Source organism: Diorhabda carinulata, chromosome 1 (genome assembly GCF_026250575.1).
Source record: "Diorhabda carinulata isolate Delta chromosome 1, icDioCari1.1, whole genome shotgun sequence".
In the NCBI taxonomy this organism is placed as follows: domain Eukaryota; kingdom Metazoa; phylum Arthropoda; class Insecta; order Coleoptera; family Chrysomelidae; genus Diorhabda; species Diorhabda carinulata.
Genome location: NC_079460.1, coordinates 35,082,574 through 35,108,131, shown reverse-complemented (window position 1 = coordinate 35,108,131; position 25,558 = coordinate 35,082,574). Strand labels below are relative to the sequence as shown.

The following is a 25,558-nucleotide window of genomic DNA, read 5'->3' as shown; positions in this document are numbered from 1 at the left end:
CTACATTTGCAGCTATATTAGAAGTTGACTAGCGAAGATCGCAAGCCATTGGGGGTTTTCATATTGGGAACGTGGCAATGAAACACCAAAGTAGACTAATTTTAATATATTGTCCACTGACAACTCTCCGTATTTTTTGTTTTAATGTTTATAGGTCTAATAAATAAGACGGTCGTTTCCTCTTTAGTATTTTGCGTACTGGTTCGGTTAAATTGTTCGACTTTTTCATTTTGATGGCTGGGTACTTATCGATAATAGCTTGTACTCAGAGTGTATTTTTAAGTCATTGTAGAGTGTTATTGCTCACGAACCATGAGGCGTTAAAAATGTTACTGAGTAAATTTTACCGAATTCGTGGTACTATTTTTGTGTTTGAAGGCTTTTAACAACCCCTCAGCCATTACTGTTATAATTATACTACTCGTTAAATAGATTCATTAAATCATGATGGTGTCTCTCATAAATATAAGACTTGTTTGTTAGCGTTCTCAAATCTTTTACTTTAAATAAATATTGTTATCTAACCTCATTAAATTACGTGAGTTTAATTATATTAGATTTTTTAATATCACTTACTAAAATAATTGATCTATCTGTGAAAGTGAAATCTAGAAAGACTAAGCTATTCGTTAGTCGATTTTAATTGTTTGCTTGTTGTCTAATCTCAAAATTGGATTTTATAAACTATGGTTGAACTAAAGATGATGTCGGATTGCAATCTCTGGATATAAAGATTTCTGAATTAAAAGGTTTTATTCCTCAGTGAATAAAAATAACCAAAATAAAACGTCAACAAGAATTTATGATTAAATTAAACTCAGATGCCACTTCGATACAGTAAAATTTTACTCACATACCAGAAATTTGTTACAAAAGCCTGAAAACAGCCCAGTTAAGATTGGGAATAAGTCAGTTTACCAATTTTTTTAAATAATAATATGTATTGATGATAGCAAAGATAATCCATCTCTTTTCCAGATATGAGATCCGAACAAACCCGTCTATCATCGGTACACCACCGACTTCGATTTTGTATAGTTCTCCTTTGGCATGTCGTGTTACTAATAATAAATGGTACAGTTATGCCAGAGTTATTCCAGCAATGGAAGGTGGCGATAGTTGTCCTGTTAATCAATATTATTTCTCGGGATTTTTAGCCCTTCAAGCTCTTATTGATTATACCAGGATTAAGGTAAAATATAATTTATTTCAAATTATTTGAGAAATATATTCTATGAAACGGTTATTGTCAAAAGTTTTAGTAGTCAAAAGACTACTACTAGAATATTTTTCATGGATGTGTCAATTCTAGTATCAAAAATGACAAAATTTCAATGGTACTACTATAATTATTCATATCTTGCCACGTGTATCAACTTTTTAGCAATATATTTTAATAAATTATATCTTTTTTTAAATAATATGTATATTTTATCCATTAATATATTTCAGATCGACACAAATACAGACCTTAAAGTGCCTCAACTACTTTTGGAAATGTTTCCCAAGCCAGCACATACTGGAAATTGGATGTTTTTAATTCGTATAATAATTCCTATTTATATGGTTATGGCTTTATCTCAGTTCATTGCATACTTGTTGATATTAATAGTTGGTGAAAAAGAGAAGAAAATTAAAGAAGGAATGAAAATAATGGGTTTAAAAGATTCTGTTTTTTGGTGAGTACAGTTATTCTATTGAATTTTACGGTTGGAACAATAAAGTTACAAAATCCATTGTATTTGGAAAAAGATTAAAATTGAAGTTATCGAACCGTAAATCAGTATTCTCAAATACTCTTTTTATGCAACATAAAACCGATGTGCTCTTTAAAAATATGTTCTGAAACCTTTTAAACGAACATATTCAAGTTGAGCAAACAAATCGATAATAGCCAATTTTTGTGATCCGGAGTCCAGATACCATTCATAATGCCGAGGTCACATTAAACTGTATTTTTCTCCATCATAAAGTAATCTCTCAGCACATATAATTTTTTGTCTATCAATTTTTACAAAAAAATTCGTGGATGATACTCTATTATTAGAAAATGATTATACCCTTTCGAGTGATCTTTACTGTTTCAGTTTCATTTGATTGTATGATTTACAATAATAATTTTTATCATTTTAAACAATTTTATAAAAACTGTTTTTGGTTTTTAGGTTGTCATGGTTCATCATATATGGAGTGTTTGTACTATTTCTATCTGTTATTTGTGTAGTACTGCTGTATAGCTTGAAAGTATTTACAAATACGAATTTCTTAATGATATTTATTTTGATTGTACTATACTGTTTTTCTATAATTATGTTTGGATTCATGATTACACCATTCTTCGATAAATCGAGGGTAAGTTATAAAGAATTATGAATAATAGTAATTTATTCAATCCCTACTTCATTTAATCTATTATTATAAATAATATAAAAGCTGAAGTTTGAAAATACGGGAAACTTTGAATCAATAAAGATGTGTCTGTAGACTGCGGCACAGTTATTTGAAACATAGAACAATTTTTTTTCGTATTCTTTCATTGCTGATGGTTTCAAGAGTCGAATTGGTGCATTGAGGATCATTCAAAATTATGTTGGTTCTTGTAAAGTGAACAGTCATTCACGATACAGTTTTGTGCGTAGAATCCGGCTTAGGATCACTCAAAAATTAGAAGGGTTAGAGCAATTGTGAGACCGGATTCAGATTTTTCACAGAAATGACTTTAAAATAGCTTCCAACTTTTCAAGACCTTTTTTGTCCACTTTTTTTATTAACTGCATTATATATAATCAATGTGCTTATTTTTAATATATTATATTCAGGAACTTTTAAGAAATCTGATATACTCTAATGTAAAAAAATTGTTTTTTATATATTTAAATACGATTTTAATGTTCTCTATATCTATATTCCTTTTATTATGCTTTTTAGCATTATGGATTGTATTTGTTCCTTTAAATTGAAATGTGCACATTAATCATACATTTCTATTCTATTAATGAACATTATATTTCAAACTTATGTATCTGAAATAATTCATAGACTCACTAAATTTTTTCGTTCATTTTCTGGTCTCTAATTATATTGAAACTTTTTATATTTCAGACTGCCGGGATATTGAGTAATTTCATAGTAATTATAATGAGCATGTTTTATTTTGTACAAGTATTTTTGAAAAATTCAAATCCGATAGCTCTATGGTGTTTATCAGTGATAAGTCCTTCTGGATTTGCTCTTGCTATCGATAATGTAAGTACATACAATTAATTCTTCTATAATTTGACTATATATTCAACTGCATGTAACAACATAATATAATGTACCTTTTAGTTTAAATTTAATTTAGTAAAGAAATGATTAACTTCAATTCAAATTAAGTAACATTTAAACTATTTTAGGCAATTGTTATGGATTTATCGGGTGAAGGAGTGAATATTAGTAATATTTGGTCTGGTCCTGGTGTTCCTTTTGGGGGCAGTCTAATAATGATGGCAGTTGATACAGTTTTATATGGATTATTAGCCTATTATTTAGACAGCATTGTGCCCAGTAAGTAAGTTGTTAGAATCTTTGCATCAAAATTACACAGTTCAAGGTTCACAAATGATAACATATCTTCTCTCCCCTAACAATTGACTGGTATTTAATATTAATTTGAAAAAATGTTTGTTTTAACTCCTAATTCTTATTCAGATTCATTCAAGATGTCTTATTTTATACACAATAGATACTGAAGTAATTAAAGCAACCACAACATAATTCTCACTGTAGTTTTGGTAACAACGAAGTTGTACTTTTCGTGCAGCATGGAACACATTGAGAAAAACAATTTTTTAACAGTGCAGCTTTATTAATACAGAATTTTCATTTCAGGTGAACATGGAGTGAAACGGCCGCCATTTTTCTGTTTCAAGTGGTCATTTTGGTTTCCTAAAAAAAAACATCAAAAGGTAGGAAGACTCGAAAAGGGCTACTGCTCTCTATTTTTCAGAAATTAATATCCTCCTTTTTTGAATAAAACTGCCTAACATTGCAGTATCCAGGTTGTTATTTTCTTCATTAAACAATATTGTTACTAAAAAATGAAATATACTTAAATTCTGTTTTCACGCCCATCTCAAAAAAATTTGACAGATATACTTTAAGATATCATCTGCTGATGGCGTCAGCTAGTGAGCAAAAAAACGGTAGTTCTTATTTATGTGTTATACTTTTTAATACTGCTTATGATTACTTTCCATAAATTATAATTAAAAAAATGAATAGAAATTTTTAATTTTAGAGTAGAAGTATTCATATTGTTGTTGAATATAAAGAAAAAAATTGATGTATAATTTTCTGAAGTTGTTTACAGAACAAGTGAATTTCTATAGTTGTTTGAATTATTGGAAATCAGTTCTAAAATTTATAGTGGGGAAGTTTTTGAAGATTTATTTTGTATTTCGATGAATACTGAAACCATTTATTGTTATATTTGTGTTACAGCTTCCTCTTGCAAACGGTGAAAGCTCAGAACAATCTTTAAACAATACTGACTATACATTAGATGTTGAGCCTGTTCCAAGAGAAATGCGAGGAAGAGAAGCAATTAAAATTGTCGATCTGTATAAAACATTTCAGGTACTGATTTATTTATATGTATAATTCATTTAATCAAAAAATAAATCCTAAACTATCACAATTTGGAAGATTTTTCCGAAACTTATTGTTTTGTTTTTTTCTAGCATTGTCAAAAACCCGAAGTTAAAGCTGTGAATGGAATAAATCTTACAATCTACGAAGGACACATCACCGCCATTTTAGGTCACAATGGCGCTGGAAAAACTACTTTATTCAATATTCTCACTGGATTAACAGCTCCTACTGCTGGTACAGCATATATTTTTGGACATGATGTAAGGTAATTATATTATTCTGATGTTACATATAATTCTTTAACAGGCAAGCAAAATATAGCTCTATGTAATTCAAATACCCACATGAATAATTTAGACCTCAGTACAAATTTATACAGTATTTGTAAACGAATCCACCCTGCAGTAGCAAGTGCTTCTACTCCCTTGTTTAATCTGTACTGCTGGACAATCAAAATCTCCCAATGAAGTACTGTTAAAATGATTTACTTCATACATTTTTATACCAATCTTGGTATTTTTTCTTTCATTTTTCTATTAATAGTATCTTTGCCGATTCTTCTTGTGCCTTTGAAAGAAATGTTATCACAACCGATCCTCTTGAAACTGTCATCGCTATTGTAATTCAAAAAACTGTCATCGTGATAGCTAATCTCCCTGAAACCACTGTCTCTAATGACCTACGCCTTCCGCTGAGCACAATGAATCCATTGCCTTCATACTTGCTGCTCTTCATGAAGATGTCATGACCACTTAACAATTCCATAGTTTTTTTACTCTCCTCATTGTTATCATTCTATAAACGGTCACGGCCATTGTCCTGATCATTGGCATATATTCGAGGAACCTTTAGCCCCATCTAAATCGATCTATAGAAGCAAAACATCCAATCAATCCTGCGAAGTGATATCCCACACTTCAAATATATCTCTTATTAATGTGACAGCCATTTCTCCATCTCTCTTGCCCACTCCGTCATCAACAATTTACTTGATTTTTCAATGGACATTTTTGCTTCTTAAAACCAACCTCATATCTGATATTTAGTTTGACACTACATATTCAACATATTAAATACTTATCTTGATCTGAAACCTACTATTCCTTTATAACGGATCTAATTTGTTTAGCTAGAAAGTTGAAAGATAAATTATACCGAAAATTTTATTTGAATAATTATATGTTGTATAATTAATAATTTCTTACAGAGATCCAAATGATATGGATGCAATTCGAAGAATGACTGGTGTTTGTCCACAACATGACATTTTATTTGATAATCTAACACCTCGCGAACATCTCGAATTTTTTGCAGCGGTTAAAGGTATCCATCCATCTTTAATAGAATTTGAAGTCATGAAAACACTAAGAGATATTGATTTAACTGATAAAGCCAATTCATCAAGTAAGCACTTAAGTGGGGGCCAAAAGAGGAAATTATCCATTGGCATAGCCATAATTGGAGATCCAAAGGTAAATATGTTAGTTGATAAATACTATTGATAAAATAACAAATGCACCAAAGCAACAAAAAAAAGTTTTTTTTAAAATGTGAAGACAATCCAAATTGACAATAATTGCAGAAGCTGAATAAAATATTTGAGAAAATTAAAAACGAAGTACTCGAACTTATTTAGTTTCAGAATACTAGCTGCTGATATAAATTTGGTGGGTTGCAAAAGGGTAAATTTGATTAATGCAAAGTATATATATATATATATATATATATATATATATATATATATATATATATATATATATATATATATATATATATATATATATATATATATATATATATATATATATATATGTATATGTCTGTGTGTGTGTGTGTGTTTTCATTATGAGTATAAAATCGTTGGAATTTTTATCCAATACTTTTGCTTGTAGATAGTAATATTAGATGAACCTACTGCTGGTGTTGACCCTTATTCACGAAGACATATGTGGTCAGTCTTGCAGAATAAACGTCATGGAAGAGTAATTCTATTAACGACACATTTTATGGACGAAGCGGATATTTTAGGTGAGTATAGACAAAAGAGATCCAGTTATATAGTATTCTACTCAACATAACCTAGTTTCCCTCATGTTCCTGCTATTCCAATTGCCTATTATTCATAAACTCTTACTCCACTTCTTTAATTATAATATTTTTTATTCAATTTTTTGTTTTATCATTATTCACGTATAGCATTTTTATCCATTCTAATCTTAAACTATCTATATAGTCATTGAATAAAATGTCTCTGTTTACTTATTTACTCCTAAACTCCTATTTTTTCAATTTTGCAGCTGACAGAAAGGCGGTAGTATCTAAAGGAAGCATTAGATGTTGTGGTAGCTCATTGTTTCTCAAAAATAAATTTGGAATTGGATATCATCTTACATTAGTATTAGAAGGACATTCTAAAGAACATGCAATAAACAAACTCGTCACTACGCATGTACCGAAAGCTGAAAAAGCTCGAAGACATGGAAGGGAATTGAGTTTTATACTACCTCATAATGCTGTATCCAATTTTGCGTCTTTATTTTCTGCTATAGAACAAGAAATTAATAATAAAAGTAGTAAATTAGGTGAGTTATTATTCGGTTAACATTTCTGGAACCGTTTGTGATATTCATACTAAACACACTGTTTACACTAACTCTACACCAACACTCACAGTTACACTGTCAGTTTCTAAAAACAATAACTCAATTATCAAAACGCGCGTCAGACAGGGTAATTGTGAGTGTTGGTGTAGTCGTATGTTCAGTATACATGTTTGAGAATAACCAGCCTACATGTATTGCAGAGTGTTCTAATACAAGTTAAACTTTTGTTTATTGAAATAATTTCAGGAATATCTAGCTACGGTGTTTCCATGACCACTTTAGAAGAAGTTTTTCTTCATTTAGAGCGAGATGAAGAAACTGAAGAGGATACAGTCGACAATCTATCAAAAAAGATTGTAAGGAATAGGGCACTAAGCCGAAGTCTTAGTTTACAAAACAAAAGTACGAGTTATCAATCTTTACAAAATGAAAGTAATAATGCACTTATTCAAGATGCCAAAGGTAATGATTTATATATTTGCTCATAGAAACAATAATTTATTAATATATCAATCTAAAAGTATATTATTAAAATCGAAAAAAAATTCCTTTTCAAAGCCTAGGATTTATTAATAAATATTTGTATTTTTCATACAATTATCAAAATTTTTTGCTGTTTGTTTCAACTGAGAATTGAGTATTCAATCAAACTATTGAAAAAAAAACATCAACATTTTTGTAGGTTTCCATTTTTCTATTCTGTTATGTTTTGTGCAGTCAATCGTACCCAAAAAATCAATATTTAGATGTTTATTTGAATGTTTGATCTGTTCCATTTATTATAAATTGGAAACTTGAAAAATTATAAATAATGCTCATTTCTTAAAAATAAATCATAGATTTTTATCATAATTTCGGGATATAATGTTTTTAAGCACATTTGTTAATTTCCAATATAACCGCAAATAATAAAGAAAAGTTTTAATTATAAAAAATGTTTTATGTCATTATTATATGTATATTTCCTCCATAACCTGATAAGTATAGACAAATCTTTGTAGGAACAAATTCATACATATTCTCATTGGCCAAACAAGTTTTAATACTTTGTATAGTATGCTGTAAATCCCAACACCATGGCACTTCCAATTAAAACATTTTTAAAATCGTTATTTTCAACCATTTTCATTTCTTTTGTACCAAAATGCAGCCACCAAAAAAGATTAATAACTATCTGCTGCAAAGTAGCTTTAAAATTAGATTGTAAATGGTGCTAGAAAAAAATACTTCTGATAATAACTTCCTATCTTTAACTCGTAAACGAAAATATGTATTTCATAAACAGTTTTGGATCAAAATGTTTTAGAAAAGTAGTACTACCTAAATCATTTTGATACTATGATATATACTATTGTCTTTTCATACTCTTAAATCATCATTGTCTTCGCTCAAACTAAATAATTTGTATCTAATATAATTCTGCTGTTTTCTAAAATTCACTACAAAAAAACTGATTGATGTATGTATAAGTTTAATAATCTTTTAGCTGCCGGAGACTATGATGTAAACGATTCTTCTACGAAGGGCATTGGTTTGGAATCTATAGATTGTAAACCAAATTGGTTTCAAACTTTAGTTGCCCTATTACGACTAAGAATTTTGCGTTTACGACGAGATATAAAAAAGTTATACTTCATGATATTTCTACCTCTAGGCTTAGCTGTTCTAGGATTATTTGTCAACAGTTGGGAAACAGGTAAGAGATCTACAATGATAGTCTGCAATAGATTTTGAGCTACTAATTTATAACTTTAAACTTATTTAACTCATTTCACTTCCAAAGTATACATAGCGATTCATAAATGCGCAATCTCAAACTGTATATGCTAGAAGCCAAAATTTGATATTTACACAGTTTGACAATTAATGTATTATGTTATTTTATGATAGTAAGTAGTTTTGTTAAATTAGTGGGTTAGTATTACTAACAGATGATGCTAGTTTTCTTTATTCTCTTTAACTTAGATTGAAATAATGGAAAATTATGAAAAGACTCACTCATATTGATAAGTCAATTTTGTGTAGCCTATTCATTTTTATCGTGATTCATAAAGATAAAATTATAAAGATCTATCTAAATGTGTGGCAAAAACAAATTGATAACAATTAATACTTGACTGAAATGTTCAAAGACCCTATTCTCCTATATACGTCTCAATTATACATACAGCTGTAAAAATGAATCCAAATGCATCCGATTTGTAAAAAAGTAATAAGTGTTAACAAACGTATATTTATTTTTAGGTCAATTAAGAACGAAATCACTTGCCCTCAATTTGTCGATTTATCCCCCAATGCCAATTGCTGTGCATAATGGATCAGATGCCAATTTAGATGATTTTTTTATTCAACTATTAGACTTAGATGCCTACGCCTTAGATGATTACGATGGTAATTTTTCATCTTTATTGAGCATAGCACCACATATGATGGCATTTAATGTAAATCGATTTGAATATCCCGATTACAGTATAACTGTGCTTTATAATGATACACAACAACACAGTTTACCTATCGCTCTAAATTTAATAAATAACGCTCTTTTCAGGTAAGAAAAAATCACACACTCGTAAGGCGTATCCTAATGTGATATAGTATTAAATCATTAAACTGTAAAACCCAGTGGGCTTCCTTATGAGATTAAATCTCAAGTGGTTGTCATTGGAAAGCTTATGAAAAACCCAGATAAGAATGTGCAGATTCATTCTGTAAGAGAAAACAATGTGTAGGCTTTATTTCACAAATGGGAAGCTTCTCAAATTGTTTTAAAAATTTGACACTATCAGTGACTTTCTGGTAGTTGTTAGAATGAAAATAGCTAATGCTTTTGAATGTTTCCGAGAAACATTTTATTAATATATTCAATTTGGAAAAATGAAATAAAAGGTTTTTTAAAGTCATCTAATTTAATGACATCTAATACTCATTTACATCCTCATTTTGTTTTTCCATGAAATATTTCATGTATATTTTTAATAATCTTAGGGTTTTAGAGTTTAATAATGATTCATTTCTGTGTCATTTTAAGAAACAAAGTTTGGACCAATGTTTTTTCAATATTCTTCTTCTTTACTATGGTATTTTACTTAATTTCAGGTTATTGTCAGGTATGGTGGTAAATAATGGAAAGTGGAATCCAATAGAAGTAAGAGCTCAACCGTTTCAACAAACATCTAGTGATTTTAGTTTGGGTATGGGTACAGCTACGTTTACCATGGGGATGATTTTTGCTCTTATTCCCGTTACATTGGCTACAGATATGGTCTATGATCGTGAGGTACGTTCACATTAGAATGCTCTCAATTCAAACATACTACTAATTACTATTTTATTTTCAGATTAAAGCAAAAAATCAATTAAGGGTCAATGGTTTGTCTTTTTCATTGTATTTTATAAGTTACTTCATTGTATTAGCAGCAATTATGGCTTTCATATGTGCTATATTATTATTACTAGTACTACTTTTTAAAACACCATCTCTGTCATCGTGGCCTGCGTTAACAACTATAGGAATTTTAATTTTTTTCTATTGTCCATCATCAATTCTATTTAGCACTTGCGTTAGCTACATATTTGACAAAACGGATTCTGCACAATCAATTATGTCAAATGTATGTACTCTCCTTGGCTGGGTACCATTTTTATTAGTAATGATTCTTGGTAAGTGCGATTTTATTATTACATAATTATTTACTGTACATATTAAAAAAAATGTAGGTGATACAAATAAATATTAGCCTTTTCACTTTTCCCCGCTCAATCTAAATCTCGGTCAATTAGCAATATAAATGTATAGTTTGTTGAATATGTGATCATAGATAGTTATTAATTCATAGAGTTTTTAAATTTTCTATGTATACAAAAGTTTAAAATATTTTTGATAGATGGCGTTAGCTACACCGTTTGCATTAATACGTGAGTTCACACCACAGCCTCTTACTTTCAAGCAAATTTCCGTAACTTATCAAATAAGGTGGGAGAGATTTTAATTTTTTTCTTAAAAATTAAAACAAATACTAATTGTAACAAAAAAGATCTTCAAATTCATAGAATGTTGTTGGAAAGGATAGTTTAAATATGTGCGATCTGAAGCGTAAAAATGAGATATTTGGCTTTAGAAAATCAAAATACAATATAAAACAATCATACCAACTTAAATGTGTGGTAAAGAAAGTGATGCCAGCAAATTTAGTACAAATAGCACAATCTAAGTCATTTGACGAAACTCCCTTCAAGTTCGATAATAGATCAATGGAGAAGCCAAACACATTTTTTCATGCTCCTCAAACCATCAATGCAAAAAAATATAATTTAAGACAAAAATCCCTCAAAACTCATTGACCGATTCCATTTATAAAAGTTGGCGCTCTACCTATCTTAATTAACTGATTAGTTTTCTCTTAATGCATTTTTTCAAAAAAATTTAAATTATGTAATGTGGATCGGAACCGTACACTCCAAAACAAATATGTTGAACATAATATCATTTTTCAGGTGGAAACGTAGCATTAACACTACATATAATCTGTTCTCTTCTTAACACGATGTATCTTCCTTACGCAATAATTTATTTCGTACAAAGGGTAGATCTAGCATGTAAGAGCAATTTTGGCTGCACTGAATTAACATTAGAGAACTATATGACCAAAGAAATCATCATCATATTCGTGGGTCTACTACTTCATATTCCATTTTGGTTCTTTATTCTCCTTATCGTTGATATTAAGAAGAGCGGAGGTCGAATAAAAGATATTTTTACGTTCCAAAAGGTGAGTTGATAATTCGTATAAAATTTCTAAACTGTAAAAGTAAATAAAAAAATTGTAATTCTTGGATTTGGGAACAATAGTTATATGTAATAGTAACATTAATTTTTTAATCATAAAATAATAATTTATATCATTTTCATGAAGACATTATCACTAAAAACTTGTATTATTTGGGTTTTAGAATGTTATTGATGATCTTACTGAAGATGCTAATGAAGCAAGTGATATTGGTGAAAATGAAGATCATGATGTGAAAGCCGAGAGACATAAAGTGAAAAATTTAATGCACAATCATATAATAAACCCTCCTGTGGTTATGGTTGAGGTAAGTTGAATATTTGATATAAAATATTTCATGAAAGCATTAAGCTGACCAGAAAAAAATCCAAAAGATTCACAATATCAATAAATGTCAGTGGATAAGCCAAGTTTACGAAGATATGAGGGAAATAGAAAGTAATTGCTTAAGTTAGGTAGGACCTTATGTTTTTTATTTTTACAACTAAAAAGTAACACGTAACTAATAATTATTACTGATAATTACAGAATTTACATAAAGAATATGTTAAGAGTCAAATAAGATGCAACTGTTGCAAATCAGAAGAAGAAGTCGAAACAACGAAAATCGCTGTTAAATCTCTTTCCTTAGCTGTTGATGCTGGAGAAGTATTCGGTCTTCTGGGACACAACGGTGCTGGAAAAACCACAACAATGAAAATCATTACGGCTGAGGAAGCACCAACAAGAGGAAGAGTAAGTACCTATTTTTGAAAATATCGGCTTCGCGAAATTAAAAGTGAATTTATTTAAATCACTTATTGATAATATTTACAAACAAGTTTAGAATATTACCCTTGCAAACATTTCGAATTAAATTTCTCCACGAATTTTCCTAAGCCTACCGAGATTAAATGTGCTATTTTTTCAGTAGAACGTTCTGTCTACCTTCTCATAAAAACTGTCATTCTTATTGTCATATTTTCTAAGGAACCATTTTAATTTCAATTTTTTTTTATTTCAGGTTCAAATAGCCGGTAACAGTATAACATCAAATATGAATTCTGCATTCCAACTACTCGGGTACTGTCCCCAGCATGACGCATTATGGAAAAATATAACAGTGCGAGAGCACTTAGAAGTTTATGCTTCCATACGGGGTAAGGATTTTTCTCAAATATATTCTATTATTTATTTATACCATTTTAACACAATTCAGTGAATTTTATGAAAGTTAAAAGTGAACATTTCTTGTGAAAAGTTCTTATTAAAACACTGTTCTATTTTTATTTATGTATAACTTTTTCACTTGTTTATTTTTTGTTTTCCATTGTTACTACTCAAACTCACTGAGTAAAATATCTTTTAAATTTGACAAACTTCTCTTTAAGACATTATTTGTAAATCTATCATAAATCATAAACAAATATTATAGTCCAAGAGCTAGCTGCAAAAAACCTGGCCTATCGAGTTACTGGATGAAGTATTTTTTGAATGATACTACTCACTGTAACGAAAAAATCATTTAGTGCCAGGGCAAATATAGGTATAGTTTATGTCCAAAAAATGTACCGTAGAAAAAATATAGCAATGTTGTGCACCATATTTGCCCTGGCACTAAATGATTTTTCTTCATCCGGTAACTCTATAGGCCAGGTTTTTTTGCAGCCAACTCTCGCTCTATTGATAATTCTTGAAACCAGTTGTTTCATGACTCCATTCGTCAATGTTTTGTCTTTTAAGCAATTTTCATCGCACCTAATTAGTATCAAACAAATCGATTCATACTGAATGTAAAATATATTACTTTCAATACTTAGTGCTATTAGTAATAATTCATCTATTCTACTGATGTGAATGTTATTTGTTGATGGATACATAAAATTCTCAATTCTGACAATATATGAAGAGTACTAAGAAGAAAATATTTTGTTTAGGTGTGCCTTATCAGTCCATTTCTCGTCTAGTCAATTTATATCTGAGCGGTCTGCAAATTCATGATCATGCAGATAAGCAAACGCATCAGTGTTCTGGTGGTACTCGGAGAAAACTTAGTTTTGCTATGGCTATGGTTGGCAATCCTAAAATAGTTCTCTTGGACGAGCCAAGTACCGGTATGGATCCTAAGAGTAAAAGATTTTTATGGGACACTGTGCTGGCGAGTTTTCAGGTAGGTTTTATGTTTTACTTACTGTACGAGTATCAACATTTTGTTTTCAATGTAAAATTAAGTAATGAAAATCAGTGAAAAATGTTAATAATAGCATAAGTGGAACAATTGAGGAATCAATTTTCAGTGCTGTGAAATTTTTAGGGTTCAAAAGGAGCAATCCTAACTACGCATTCCATGGAAGAGGCAGACGCTTTGTGTTCCAGAGTAGGAATTATGGTCAAAGGAGAATTAAGGTTAGTACTTCAAATTGTTCTCATTATAATTTATTTTTACCAATTTGCTCTTTTCAACTATTTGCGTTATTTCTGTTATATAACTTTTATTTTTTTGATTCAATATCTTTTCTTTTTTTATTGATCTATCAACTGCCTATATTATTTGGTTAATCACCTTCCAAACTCTTCTCAGCTATTTTCTTTTGCTTTTATACCGTCACTTTAGTTAAAATCTTATATTGCTTTATTTTTTATTCTCCATAGTTTCTATCTACTTTCTCATTTCACTATTTTATTTTTTTTATATTCATTTCATTTATTTTCTCTGTAATAAAATTATTTATTTCCTGTATTTGGTAGATATATAACAAAATCGAAATTTTAGGTGCCTTGGTTCGACTCAACATTTAAAAAATCTTTACGGTGCTGGATATACTTTAGAAATGAAGTTAGGTGGAGGAGATATGACTCCAACATCAGATTCTGGAGATAGGCATGATGAACTTAGGGAGTTCATTTCCTCACTCTTTCCAGAAGCTACACTTCAAGAAAGTTTTGCTGACAGGCTTGTATTCAGTGTCCCCCAACAAAGTGTTCCGTCGCTAGCGAATTGTTTTAAACAATTAGAGAAGGGTAAGTGAGAAATTTATTGTTAACAGATACAAAGCTGTGCTCGATGTTATTCATTTTTGCTTATTAGAATTAACTGAATATAAAATACTGTCATTGATATGCACCTAAGACTGTGCTTCTCAAATAGAATTATATATAATTTTTTATGTTCTAGGTGTAATAACCTCTAAATAAAAATATGTGATATTTCATACCACACTGTAATGATTTTTTTCGTTATTCATTAATATAGAGCTTTTTGACATTCGTTTTTAACAAACAACAACGTATATGCTTAGAAACCGATTTGCAGGTTAATGGTTATATAAAAAAAATTGAACCTCAAAAGTTATAAATAAATAAATAATGAACAAGTTACCAAGCAAAGATAAAGTTGTTGTAATCTTTATTCAATGCTTTATATCGAAACTTATACAAAAATAAGTATAGTAGAAATAAAAACACATAACATAAAAAAATTCACCTGAACAATTATTGATTCAATCAAATTCATGAAAAGATGCAACAGTTAGAAAATAGAACTGTACATATACATTATATATTTTTGTTATCATATGGTTAAATTCAATTGAAATTCATATTTTTTCAGCTAAAGTAGAGCTGGACATTGAAGAATATAGTTTTAGTCAAACAACGTTGGAACAGGTGTTCTTGAAGTTTGCCCATGAAAGCGAAAACGACGAATAGAATTGGAAAGAAAAATCGCATAGTGTTTATTCAATTGTGATCTTAATAAATAGTAGGGTAAAAATATAAATAAGGGACAGTCGTTTATAAAATTTTACAATATTTGTTATGTTCATCTACTAACATGAACTGTTAGTAAGTTTTTGTTGCTTCTATTTATAGATTTATTTAATTTATTATTTAAAAATACTCAGATACCAGATATTAAAATGTTTATGAGGGCAGTCTCTTCACACTTACATAAAGATCTTGAATCAAATTAAAGATAGAGTTTAAAAATAATTATTTCTCGAAAATTAATGAATTGGCCTACCAAATCTCTTAAGTAGTAAACTAGTACTTATTGATTACAGGAAATCATTAGAACTATCGAGAAAAACTATATTTTTTTATTAATTCAATTTTTTCAAAAACTAAGTGTGAATAGTTATGGTAGTGTTTACCTCACTATATTTTCTCACAAATTCATGTATCAGCAAAAAATTTTATCGGAAATTTTTATGGTATCCAACAAGAAACGAATTTTTTTCACTTAAGTTTTAATGTATTTGCACGTAGGACCACTAAAAAATTTTCTGAGATTGTGATTTCTTTATTATTAAATAAAATTTTCATTTATGGCTAATTTGATTAATGATCTTAATTTTTGTGTGAACAAAACCAAAAAGGCAGCCCTCGGTATTGATTGATTAAAACTATCAAAGTTACAACATTGTAGCATGAGGTTTATTTAAAGCAATTAAACCTCACTTTCAACACATTTTGAGAAAAAATTGAAACTTTCAGTGACAGCTTGCTTTATATTTACAATAAGCAGCTTTTTTTGCTGATTAAATGTTCTTGTATTTTTAACTCAACCAAATATTTTATTCATTTTGCATTGCGCAGTTAATTTTATCATTTTGTTCACTCCAGATTCAGACAATTGTACATTTTGAGTGATAGAGAGGAAGGCCTCTAATTTCATAAAATTCAACCAAGTCTCAAACTAAATAAGTTGATTTTTTAATTTTCATAGATCTCGTATAACTTAAAAACATCTCAAAAATTTATAACTGTCCAAATATTTTCCTGCCGATGAAAAAGTGGATTTTGGTATCAAACTTGTGAATTTATATCTACACATCACATGTCTGCATATTTTTCAAAATATATTTTCGAATATACAAATTAACTTATACAGGGTACGCTATTAGAGTTAAATATTGCCAAGATGAATAAAATGATACTAAGGAGGTACAGTTCGGCGATTACGAGATGAGTAATAATTACAGTGTAATTATAGGCTAAAAAAATACAAACAACCAAAGATACATGAGTTGGTACATTATTACTGGAGCTCTAAATTGTTTTGCCACAAATTAGTATTTTATTGTATTGCAATCCAAGAGCGCACAACATATATTTGACCTTTGATATTTCCATTGGGATGATTAAGAGTTGATTCAACATTATTATCATATACTTATGACCAATCAAGAGATAACTTTTTTAGCAAATATCTATGATTGTTAACTTCATTCATTAGCTTCTAATTGATTCTCAATTTTCAAATTTAATGTCACCGTTTACATTTCCTACTCAAAACATGAAAAAACTTCTTGCGCTCTAATTTACCAAGTCCCAAACCAAACAAAATCTTTTCTGCAATCTCATCGGGTACCAATATGATCCAAGTCGGAACAGTTGAGCTTTAACTGTATAGTTGTAATAGGAGTTTTAGTGATTATGCGCAAGATACCTGTATTTCATATCGTAGATAATTGATAACCATCGCTGCAAATAAAATTCGCAGGATGTTCTGTATTTATATTGTTTATCTATGTCAGAATTAAAAGAAAATAGAATAAAAGTAGCTATATATATATATACATATATATATATATATATATATATATATATATATATATATATATATATATATATATATATATATATATATATATGTGTGTGTGTGTGTGTGTGTGTGTGTGTGTGTGTGTGTGTGTGTGTGTGTGTTATTGTGTACATCCATCGGATATTCTGGCAGAAGAAAACAAGTCTACTAACTAACTACTGCGGATTTCTTTATTAAATTAAAAATTTGCAGAAAAAATCAATTCTCTTCCTAAACATTCCATTTGTGCTCCCGTTATTTGTCGATCCAAATGATTTTACTCCAATAAGTTATGCAAATTATGAAATTGTTCATACCCAAATGTGAATTGTATGAAAATTTCATTTCTAGCCTCGTAAAAGAAATTTTGTTGACTTCATATTATTCTCCTACTTTCCTTCTTAAAATTAGCAGTGCCCTGTATAAATTGTAATATAAATAAAATTCATTCAAAAATCATAGTTTTAATTACTAAATAAGTTTAAACCCTAAGTTTTGAATATTTAGCTTTAATAATTTTTACAAAAACAAAATAGTGCCTCGATTAAAACTGCTTAAACTTGCTTGCATTGTATAAATTCTTTTGCAAAATAGGAATCTACTTGATGAAGTATCGTACTTAACAAATCTTGTTATTTAAATATAAATTTAAAACTAATACTCTCTGTAACAGAGCAAAATATAGATTTGAAAATAAATATTACCTACTTGACATGCTTGTTTTAGTCTTAGCCTTAGTTTTTCACTGTTTATCTTACACAAAAGATGCTTCAAAGAATTTAGAAACAAAATCAGAATCAACTGTATCCGAACAGAACAGCTAACATAGAATAACTGTTAGGTTAGATTCTGTCCTGATATCCATGCATACAGTTACTTTTAACGCGATGAAAGTAGAGAAAAATGCAATATACCTTTTGGGTATCACACCCTAAACTATAGAAAAATGTAGAAAATATTTTACAGAGGAAAATAAAACATTGGACTGCTACAAATACAATCCAGTGATGAATATGTTATCGCTTTAAAAGCTGATAATTAGGAAATGGAGTACCCCACCCTCTTTCATGAGTCATGCATGCACTCATATTTAGAAAAAGTAGATTTGTTTAAACTATTTGAGTATTGAATATAATTTTATTGGGAAAACTAGGTAGAGTTGAAACAGAGGTCCCATTTTTGACATATTTTTCCTCTATTAACACTTCACGTTCAATGTGGGTTTTGTTTTTCTGTTCTCAAATGTTTTATAAAAACAGTGTGGTGTATCTACAAGTGTTTTTCTGCTTTCTGTTTGTTCATTGTATTTATTTTTTATTATCTAATTACAATACTTGAATTTTTCTTTTTTTTTCACATATTTCTTCATATATTAAATGAATATACGATAATAAAGAAGGAATATTAAGATAAAAACATTAAAAAACATTGCACTGTTAAATATATTTTCTAGACATTGTAAGTTTAACATTGTGACTTGAAGAAATTATTCATTACAATAAATAACCAGAAAAGTATTTTCCTTGGAAAATTACTAGTTATATTACAAATTAAATTTTAGAAAAAATTTCAAGCAGTTTTTATCAATTTATTTTTCAGGCTATGTACAGCAAGATACACAATCCAACTGAAACAAAAAATGAAAATGTGATATTACAAATAAGAAACATACCGCTAAATACCCACCAGAAAGCTGAAGCCATACACATTATGAGATAAGTGATTGCCCATAATAATGTTATTGATTATTTGTACGGCTAACTAGAAGTCAATATGAAGAAGTGAAAAAAGTCCTACGTTAACATTTTTACTTCTTTAGATATCGAATAAGGAAATAAAGTGATAGAGAAAACAGGGGCTAGTACAACTTCTAACTCCATTTGTGTTATTTTTAATTTTATTTTGACCATGTCAAGAGATTTTCATCTGATTAAATTTCACAGACTAAAAATAAAAGGTTGTACTCTAAATTTTAGATTATAAAACAAAAATATAGAACTAATGACTATCCCAAAATCTACTTCAATATATCTGTGGTATTTTCTCTTTAAAAAGTTATTACATCTAGTCTCCTCTATGAAATTGTCTGGCTTGTGCATAGACATAAACAATACAATATAGAAGCTAAGACATCTGAAATACCAATTAGGGCAAGTAAATTTGGTGAACTGACGAATATAATTGTTATAGAAGCAGATAGAAAGTATCAAATTGATAATTTCTTGAGTTTAATTCATGTTTGTTAAAGGAACTTGTACAAGCAGACCTCAATCTTGATGGAACTATAAAACTTAACAATGACTAGTATCTTTCTCGATCATACTTTTTAAATCCCTCACTATATTATGATTGTCTACTAAATTGTTAAAGTGGATCAATCAATTTTGTTATCTTAGGGATAAACCACTTAAATATAAATAAAGTGTATGGAAACTTTCAAAAGTCAACAGATGGGTTTTAGTGTGCCTGAGAGCAATATAAAAACAAAACAAAAAAAAAACAGTAACTCTGTAAGCAAAATTATTCGTCGAAATTTTGAGATAATAAGAAGTTAGCGGCCAAATTTTCATTTTTTTCACAAGCAAAATAGGCCTGTACTACCAAATGTTCTGGGAAGCCCAATGCTTTTAACCTTTCAATGGCATCTTTGTCTTGTGGGGTTATTTGTATCACACCCTGTGGAGGACCTCCTGCTGCTGCCTGGGTTCCTAAAGATCCAGCTAAAAATAAAATAAGAAAGTAATTATAATTTTTATTTGATAACAAGCGTTTTTATTTAACTAGAAATAATTTGTTACTAGATTTACTTGAAAATGAAAGTGGCGTCGATAAGAAGGATATATTAAATCAATTCTCAACCTCACAAAGAGTGCTGGCAATTCTAACAAAAGCACTGACAAATTACTGTCATTTTTTTCTAGTAGTTGGGTCAATTTTAATTAAAAACATGCTTGGCCATAAGCTCATTTATGAAGATATTTTGGAAAATATTTGAATAATCCAAAACAATTATACTCAGCAAGTGAGCTTTGTGTATATTTTATATGATCACAAAGAAAGTAAGTCAAACATGCAAACAATACAGACCAAGACTATCCCTATGAAACCAACAAATGTACAGTGTTGATATAAATATATTTTTGAAAGAATATTTCAATTAAAAAATGTAAATAAATATTTAAACGAAACACAATAGAAATATTTACAAAGAACAAGAACCAACTCTCTCTTTTCTCCAGAAAATGTGCCCAATTTTTCTCTTGCAAACGATGTGGCACTTGAAGGACGCTCACAGGTATTTTAATTTGACCGGACCACTTGTGCCAATAATTCTTCAGCAATTTTTAAACGAAATTGGACAATGGTTGCACAATTGACTTTATTATGTAGAGCATGTGAATTGAAAATAGTCATGTATTATATAAAACGCCATTTTTTGTAACCTTTCACGCATTTTCTCACAATATTCGACTATATTTGATTATTTTGTCGAAATTTTCATCTTTCTTTTTTCGCTTTCCTGTATCAAATAAATCAATATTTGAATGTTTGGTACTAAGCATGTATACATCTTTTTATCTTTCCTTATTAGTGCTAATAAACTGTGGGATTATAAAATTTTAACCTTTTTTATTTTGAGGGAAATAAACTATTTTAGCGTGTGTTTTCTGTTCTGTCGCACAGTTCCATCTACATTTGTATCTTGTTCCAGTAATTTTGAATATAATTGTGGAAACGAATACTGATTGTCCATATATAGTGTGTAGCCTTTTTTACAAAATTAGTTGATAAGATAACGACGCCGGTATATCAGATCAGTTCCTGGTATTTTATCTGTGCAAACATAGATTTTAAAACTAATACAGTAACCTGTACTGAATGGAAGACTCGACAAATCGCGGTCGTTTCAATGGATTAAACTGAATTAACTCCAACGTCCTTAGAACTTCATATGATATTAATATAGTGATACAGCACTCTCTGAAGTATGAAAATTTTCGAATGTATTATTCAGATAATCAACTAAATTTTTGATCTTTCTAATTATATCATTTTTAACAAACTTTTCGTTGTCTGTAAAGTGAAGGAATGTTGTTATATCAAAAAACCTATCCCGTGGCATAGTGGCTTCAAAAATTGGAGTATTAAAAACACTTTTGGTTTTCTTTATTTGCACCTTCTTTCGCAATTATTTGACTGGCATATCTATTCGTTTCAACTACTATCATTTACCAAAAAAATTCAGTGAGAACTTGGTCTAACACTTTCAATGGTGTGGGATTATCACCTAATCTGCACAGGTAAAAAACATTAATCGCTCGATAAAAGTCGCGTGCGTTTTCGACTTACTGTTATTACTTCACTATCGTCAGTATCACTTTCCAACTTATTATCGTTTTCATCATTTTCATTCTCTAATTCACTGTAATCGCTGTTATAATATAGCTTTAATTTTACTTCATTGGAATTATCATTTTTGATGTCATAAAATGAATTTTTTAATTAAGACATCTTATATAGCGTTATATATAAAAGAATTCTAGAAGGAATTGACCTCATTTGTAACTATAAGATATCAAAAACAAATAACAAGCAATTGTTTGCAATCAACGCCAAAATAAACGCCTGCTTCTCAAATTCAAATGAGGACTCAGACCCCATTGTAACTTCTCCCAAGTAAACAGATTACAGTCTCATTCATCAAATGTACTGAAAGGGTTAGTACCTAAATAACATGCATTAACAAGGTTATATTGAAAAAGGAAAAAGTCTCTCAATCATTCAAGGAAACATCAAAAACATAAAGGAGTGAATAGTTAATAGCTGTCATACTTAAAAATATTAAACAAAACTGGCATATATAACAAGGAAGACCTTTTTCCTTTTTTCATAGTAGCCTACTCATAGAAAAATAACATGTGAACTTTAGGGTATGAAAATAATCACTTTCAAACAAAGGAAAATCTATTTTGTGATCAGTTTACATATGTTAGAGAATTACCTGTAATATTTCCAGTCTCAGTTGTTAGAGCTCCAGGGGTTGGTTCGTTGAGCATCCTGACGAAAGATTCTTGATTTTGAGATATCAATTGTAACAACGCAGGATTAGTTTGTCCGATTTGTTGCAATACTGCATTAAGAAGTTGTGGATTTTGTTGAATAACTTGTCTCATCTGTTGAAACTGTGGTTGAGTTCTCAAAAATGCTAGTGGATCATCTGTATCAGACTGTCTTTCATCTACTCCTGAAAGATCAGTAGTCTCATTTACCTGAAAATAAAACATAAATTTGGAGTAAATTAAGTGGGAATTTTAAAATTAAACTGTAAATGATCTTATTTGTTTACTGAAAATGTGATTTTACACTAACAAAATAAGAATTTTTTTTGTTGAATATTGAATTTGGATGGCTATTAGAACTCCAACAAATCAAATAAATTACAAAAGTTTTTAATGAGTCTCATATTTCTACAAGTGAATTTGAATTAAGAATTTTCTTCCATAACAAAAAACAGTAATTCTTGAGTACTAAGCATGTAGTAATTTTATTTATGCAACAATTCTAGAAAATTATCCTAAACACCTTCCAGGATTGACTTGATTTGTATCAAGTGATTCAAATGACACAATTTTATTAATTATCCAGACCAATATAACCAAAAAATGAAAATATTCTCAAAAATTGAAAATAAAACAAAAGGTCAAATAATTCAAATAGATTCCTTTAAGAATGTTCTAGATCTAGGGGTCTAAAATTTCCAGGGAATGTATCTCACATCCTATGGCAAAACATATAATTATCGCTTGATAGGATATTATTCACCTAGTAGTTCTGCAAATTTTTTTATTGTTTATGGGTCTCTTATTTCACTTATTTAGAAAATAAGCATTTTTAAAAATTCAATATGCATGGAACAACTTCAAAACAAGTTGAAAAGGAATAGAGTTGAATGTAAAACTGAAACATGTTCATATTTTTGTTTTAATTAAATTATAGTCAAAAGTGTAAAAATATGCATCAATTAACTAAAGTAACAAATTTGCATGTTAAAGTAGAAGCAAAATTAATAACCCATGAGCTGAATAAACTTTTCAAGTAGATACTATTGAAGGATAACAAATTTTGCAAAATTGAAGAATCAGTGATTCTGAAATTCTGAATCACCTTGGTTATTTATGACATATATATATATAAATATATATATATATATATATATATATATATATATATATATATATATATATATATATATATATATATATATATATATATATATATATATATATATATATATATCAAGTTCAGTCTCAATCTCTGTAAAATGAAAAATTCTAGTTATTCGTATCTCTATGTATTTATTTTTATTTGTGTCAATTTATCTTTTTTGATACTTCATCATACTATATGCTTAATACTAGAATTCTCATTACATTATAACAATTTAATACTATTCATACTATTCTACTTACAGATTCATCCATTGGTGGTATACCATTTATGAGGTATTCTACTGCTCTCTCAGGATTATTAAAACTAGCACGTAATGCTTGTTCAACTTGGTCTCTTATATAACCCATATCAATTATATTTTGTACCATTGTTTCATATTCATCACCCATCAGTAATGTAGATTCGGCAACACTACTTACAGAAGATGGTACGCTAGGAGTTTGTTGAGATACTGGAATTGTAACTTCAGTAGAAGCAGGCTGAGTAGGTTGGGAGACTGGAGTTGCAGGTGTACTGAAAAATGTAACTTTTATAATATTATAACTTTTCATGGTTCTACTTTCTTAGCAATTTTCAATAAAATAAAAATTAAACCAATTCATATCTATTGGTTTGTCTAGAAAAAAAAACAATCGAGATTGGATGAATGTTTCAAAACAAATATGCTAGAGAATCATCTATGAATATAGTGGGGTTATTGAAACTTTGTCTCATTTATAATTTATAACATGCAATTAAAATAGATACATGAGTATTAGATGAACAAAGATGTGATATTTTAATAGCTCATATTTTATTAAGCATTCAGCAAACCTTGTAGTACTAGAATTTCCATCTCCACTTTCAGTTTTCTCAGGTTGTTTTGGCTTTGTTACCATTATCACAACAAACTTTTTTTCGTCAATATTATATTCTGATAGAACAGTTTCATCAGTAAGTATTTTGCCTGCAAAAGAAACATTTAGTCACAAATATCTTTAAAATGTCAGTTATTTATAATGACCTGCATAAATCAGTCTCTGGTTTTCAGAAGGATAGTCTTTTCCCTTTTCGGATTCAATTTTTTGTTTTAGTTGTTTAACCTGAAACATATATAAATATTAACAAACATTCCTTCATGACATAAAGATATACATTACCGTATTAGTCGCCTCTATATCCACAATAAAGCTTTGCTGTTGAAGATTCTTTAGTGTCACTTTCATTTTGCTCCTTTGAAATGAATATAACAGTCTTAAATAAAGTAAATAACACTATATTCAGTTTAGTCTTTGTCCACTTTTTGCTATTTTCGGTTAAATACTTATTAAAGATGATATAGCAAAACTGACAAATTTGGCGGACATATTACAATGACAGAACAAGACTTAATAACGAGACGCGTTTTATTTCTGACACTTGAAAAAAGATGAAAAATAATGAAGAACCTAAGCCACTACAAGGGAAATGACGTACGTATTACACTCAAATTATTAGTTCTATGGCAATTTGAAAAAGTAACACTTCACAATCACCACTAACTTTCTCTGTGGTCGTACGCATCAGAATGCCAAAGAATTATGACTTCCAACCAGTCTATTATGCAGAAACCATAGATAAACTTCCTAATTGGTAGAAACGAAGAAGTTTTATAAATTGATATGTTTATCTTATGAGTATAGGGATATGGAGAAGTGTCTCTTATGGGAGAAAAATTGAAAAATTGTCCAGCTGTATACGCTGGTGTAGACAAAAGATTTGGT

The 25,558-nt window shown here is 29.2% G+C and overlaps 2 protein-coding genes across 3 annotated transcripts in view; one reads left to right on the top strand and one right to left on the bottom strand.

Annotated features, from left to right (window-relative positions):
* The window catches only part of LOC130900309 (ATP-binding cassette sub-family A member 10-like), a 48,110-nt gene extending 32,043 nt beyond the window's left edge, over nucleotides 1–16,067 (top strand). For both annotated transcript variants that reach the window (XM_057810833.1, XM_057810842.1), the window contains exons 5-28: nucleotides 979–1,192; nucleotides 1,453–1,679; nucleotides 2,166–2,352; nucleotides 3,103–3,246; nucleotides 3,396–3,546; nucleotides 3,871–3,947; nucleotides 4,483–4,617; nucleotides 4,722–4,897; nucleotides 5,840–6,104; nucleotides 6,525–6,660; nucleotides 6,930–7,214; nucleotides 7,482–7,697; nucleotides 8,722–8,931; nucleotides 9,480–9,783; nucleotides 10,332–10,512; nucleotides 10,574–10,895; nucleotides 11,730–12,004; nucleotides 12,186–12,329; nucleotides 12,551–12,757; nucleotides 13,026–13,161; nucleotides 13,939–14,171; nucleotides 14,316–14,407; nucleotides 14,775–15,022; nucleotides 15,612–16,067. In XM_057810833.1, coding sequence (XP_057666816.1) covers nucleotides 979–1,192; nucleotides 1,453–1,679; nucleotides 2,166–2,352; nucleotides 3,103–3,246; nucleotides 3,396–3,546; nucleotides 3,871–3,947; nucleotides 4,483–4,617; nucleotides 4,722–4,897; nucleotides 5,840–6,104; nucleotides 6,525–6,660; nucleotides 6,930–7,214; nucleotides 7,482–7,697; nucleotides 8,722–8,931; nucleotides 9,480–9,783; nucleotides 10,332–10,512; nucleotides 10,574–10,895; nucleotides 11,730–12,004; nucleotides 12,186–12,329; nucleotides 12,551–12,757; nucleotides 13,026–13,161; nucleotides 13,939–14,171; nucleotides 14,316–14,407; nucleotides 14,775–15,022; nucleotides 15,612–15,709 — 4,663 coding nt within the window. In that variant the 3' untranslated portion in view covers nucleotides 15,710–16,067. The remainder of the gene's footprint in view (nucleotides 1–978; nucleotides 1,193–1,452; nucleotides 1,680–2,165; nucleotides 2,353–3,102; nucleotides 3,247–3,395; nucleotides 3,547–3,870; nucleotides 3,948–4,482; nucleotides 4,618–4,721; nucleotides 4,898–5,839; nucleotides 6,105–6,524; nucleotides 6,661–6,929; nucleotides 7,215–7,481; nucleotides 7,698–8,721; nucleotides 8,932–9,479; nucleotides 9,784–10,331; nucleotides 10,513–10,573; nucleotides 10,896–11,729; nucleotides 12,005–12,185; nucleotides 12,330–12,550; nucleotides 12,758–13,025; nucleotides 13,162–13,938; nucleotides 14,172–14,315; nucleotides 14,408–14,774; nucleotides 15,023–15,611) is intronic.
* Nucleotides 16,068–19,009: 2,942 nt separating this feature from the next.
* Nucleotides 19,010–25,367, bottom strand: LOC130900323 (UV excision repair protein RAD23 homolog A). The gene is made up of 6 exons (XM_057810855.1): nucleotides 24,956–25,367; nucleotides 24,820–24,898; nucleotides 24,630–24,762; nucleotides 24,056–24,329; nucleotides 22,588–22,855; nucleotides 19,010–20,305 (listed from the first exon to the last, which is right to left on the bottom strand). Exons 1-6 carry the CDS (start codon nucleotides 25,019–25,021, stop codon nucleotides 20,106–20,108), a joined length of 1,020 nt encoding a protein of 339 aa, XP_057666838.1. The 5' UTR covers nucleotides 25,022–25,367; the 3' UTR covers nucleotides 19,010–20,105.
* Nucleotides 25,368–25,558: the final 191 nt, after the last annotated feature.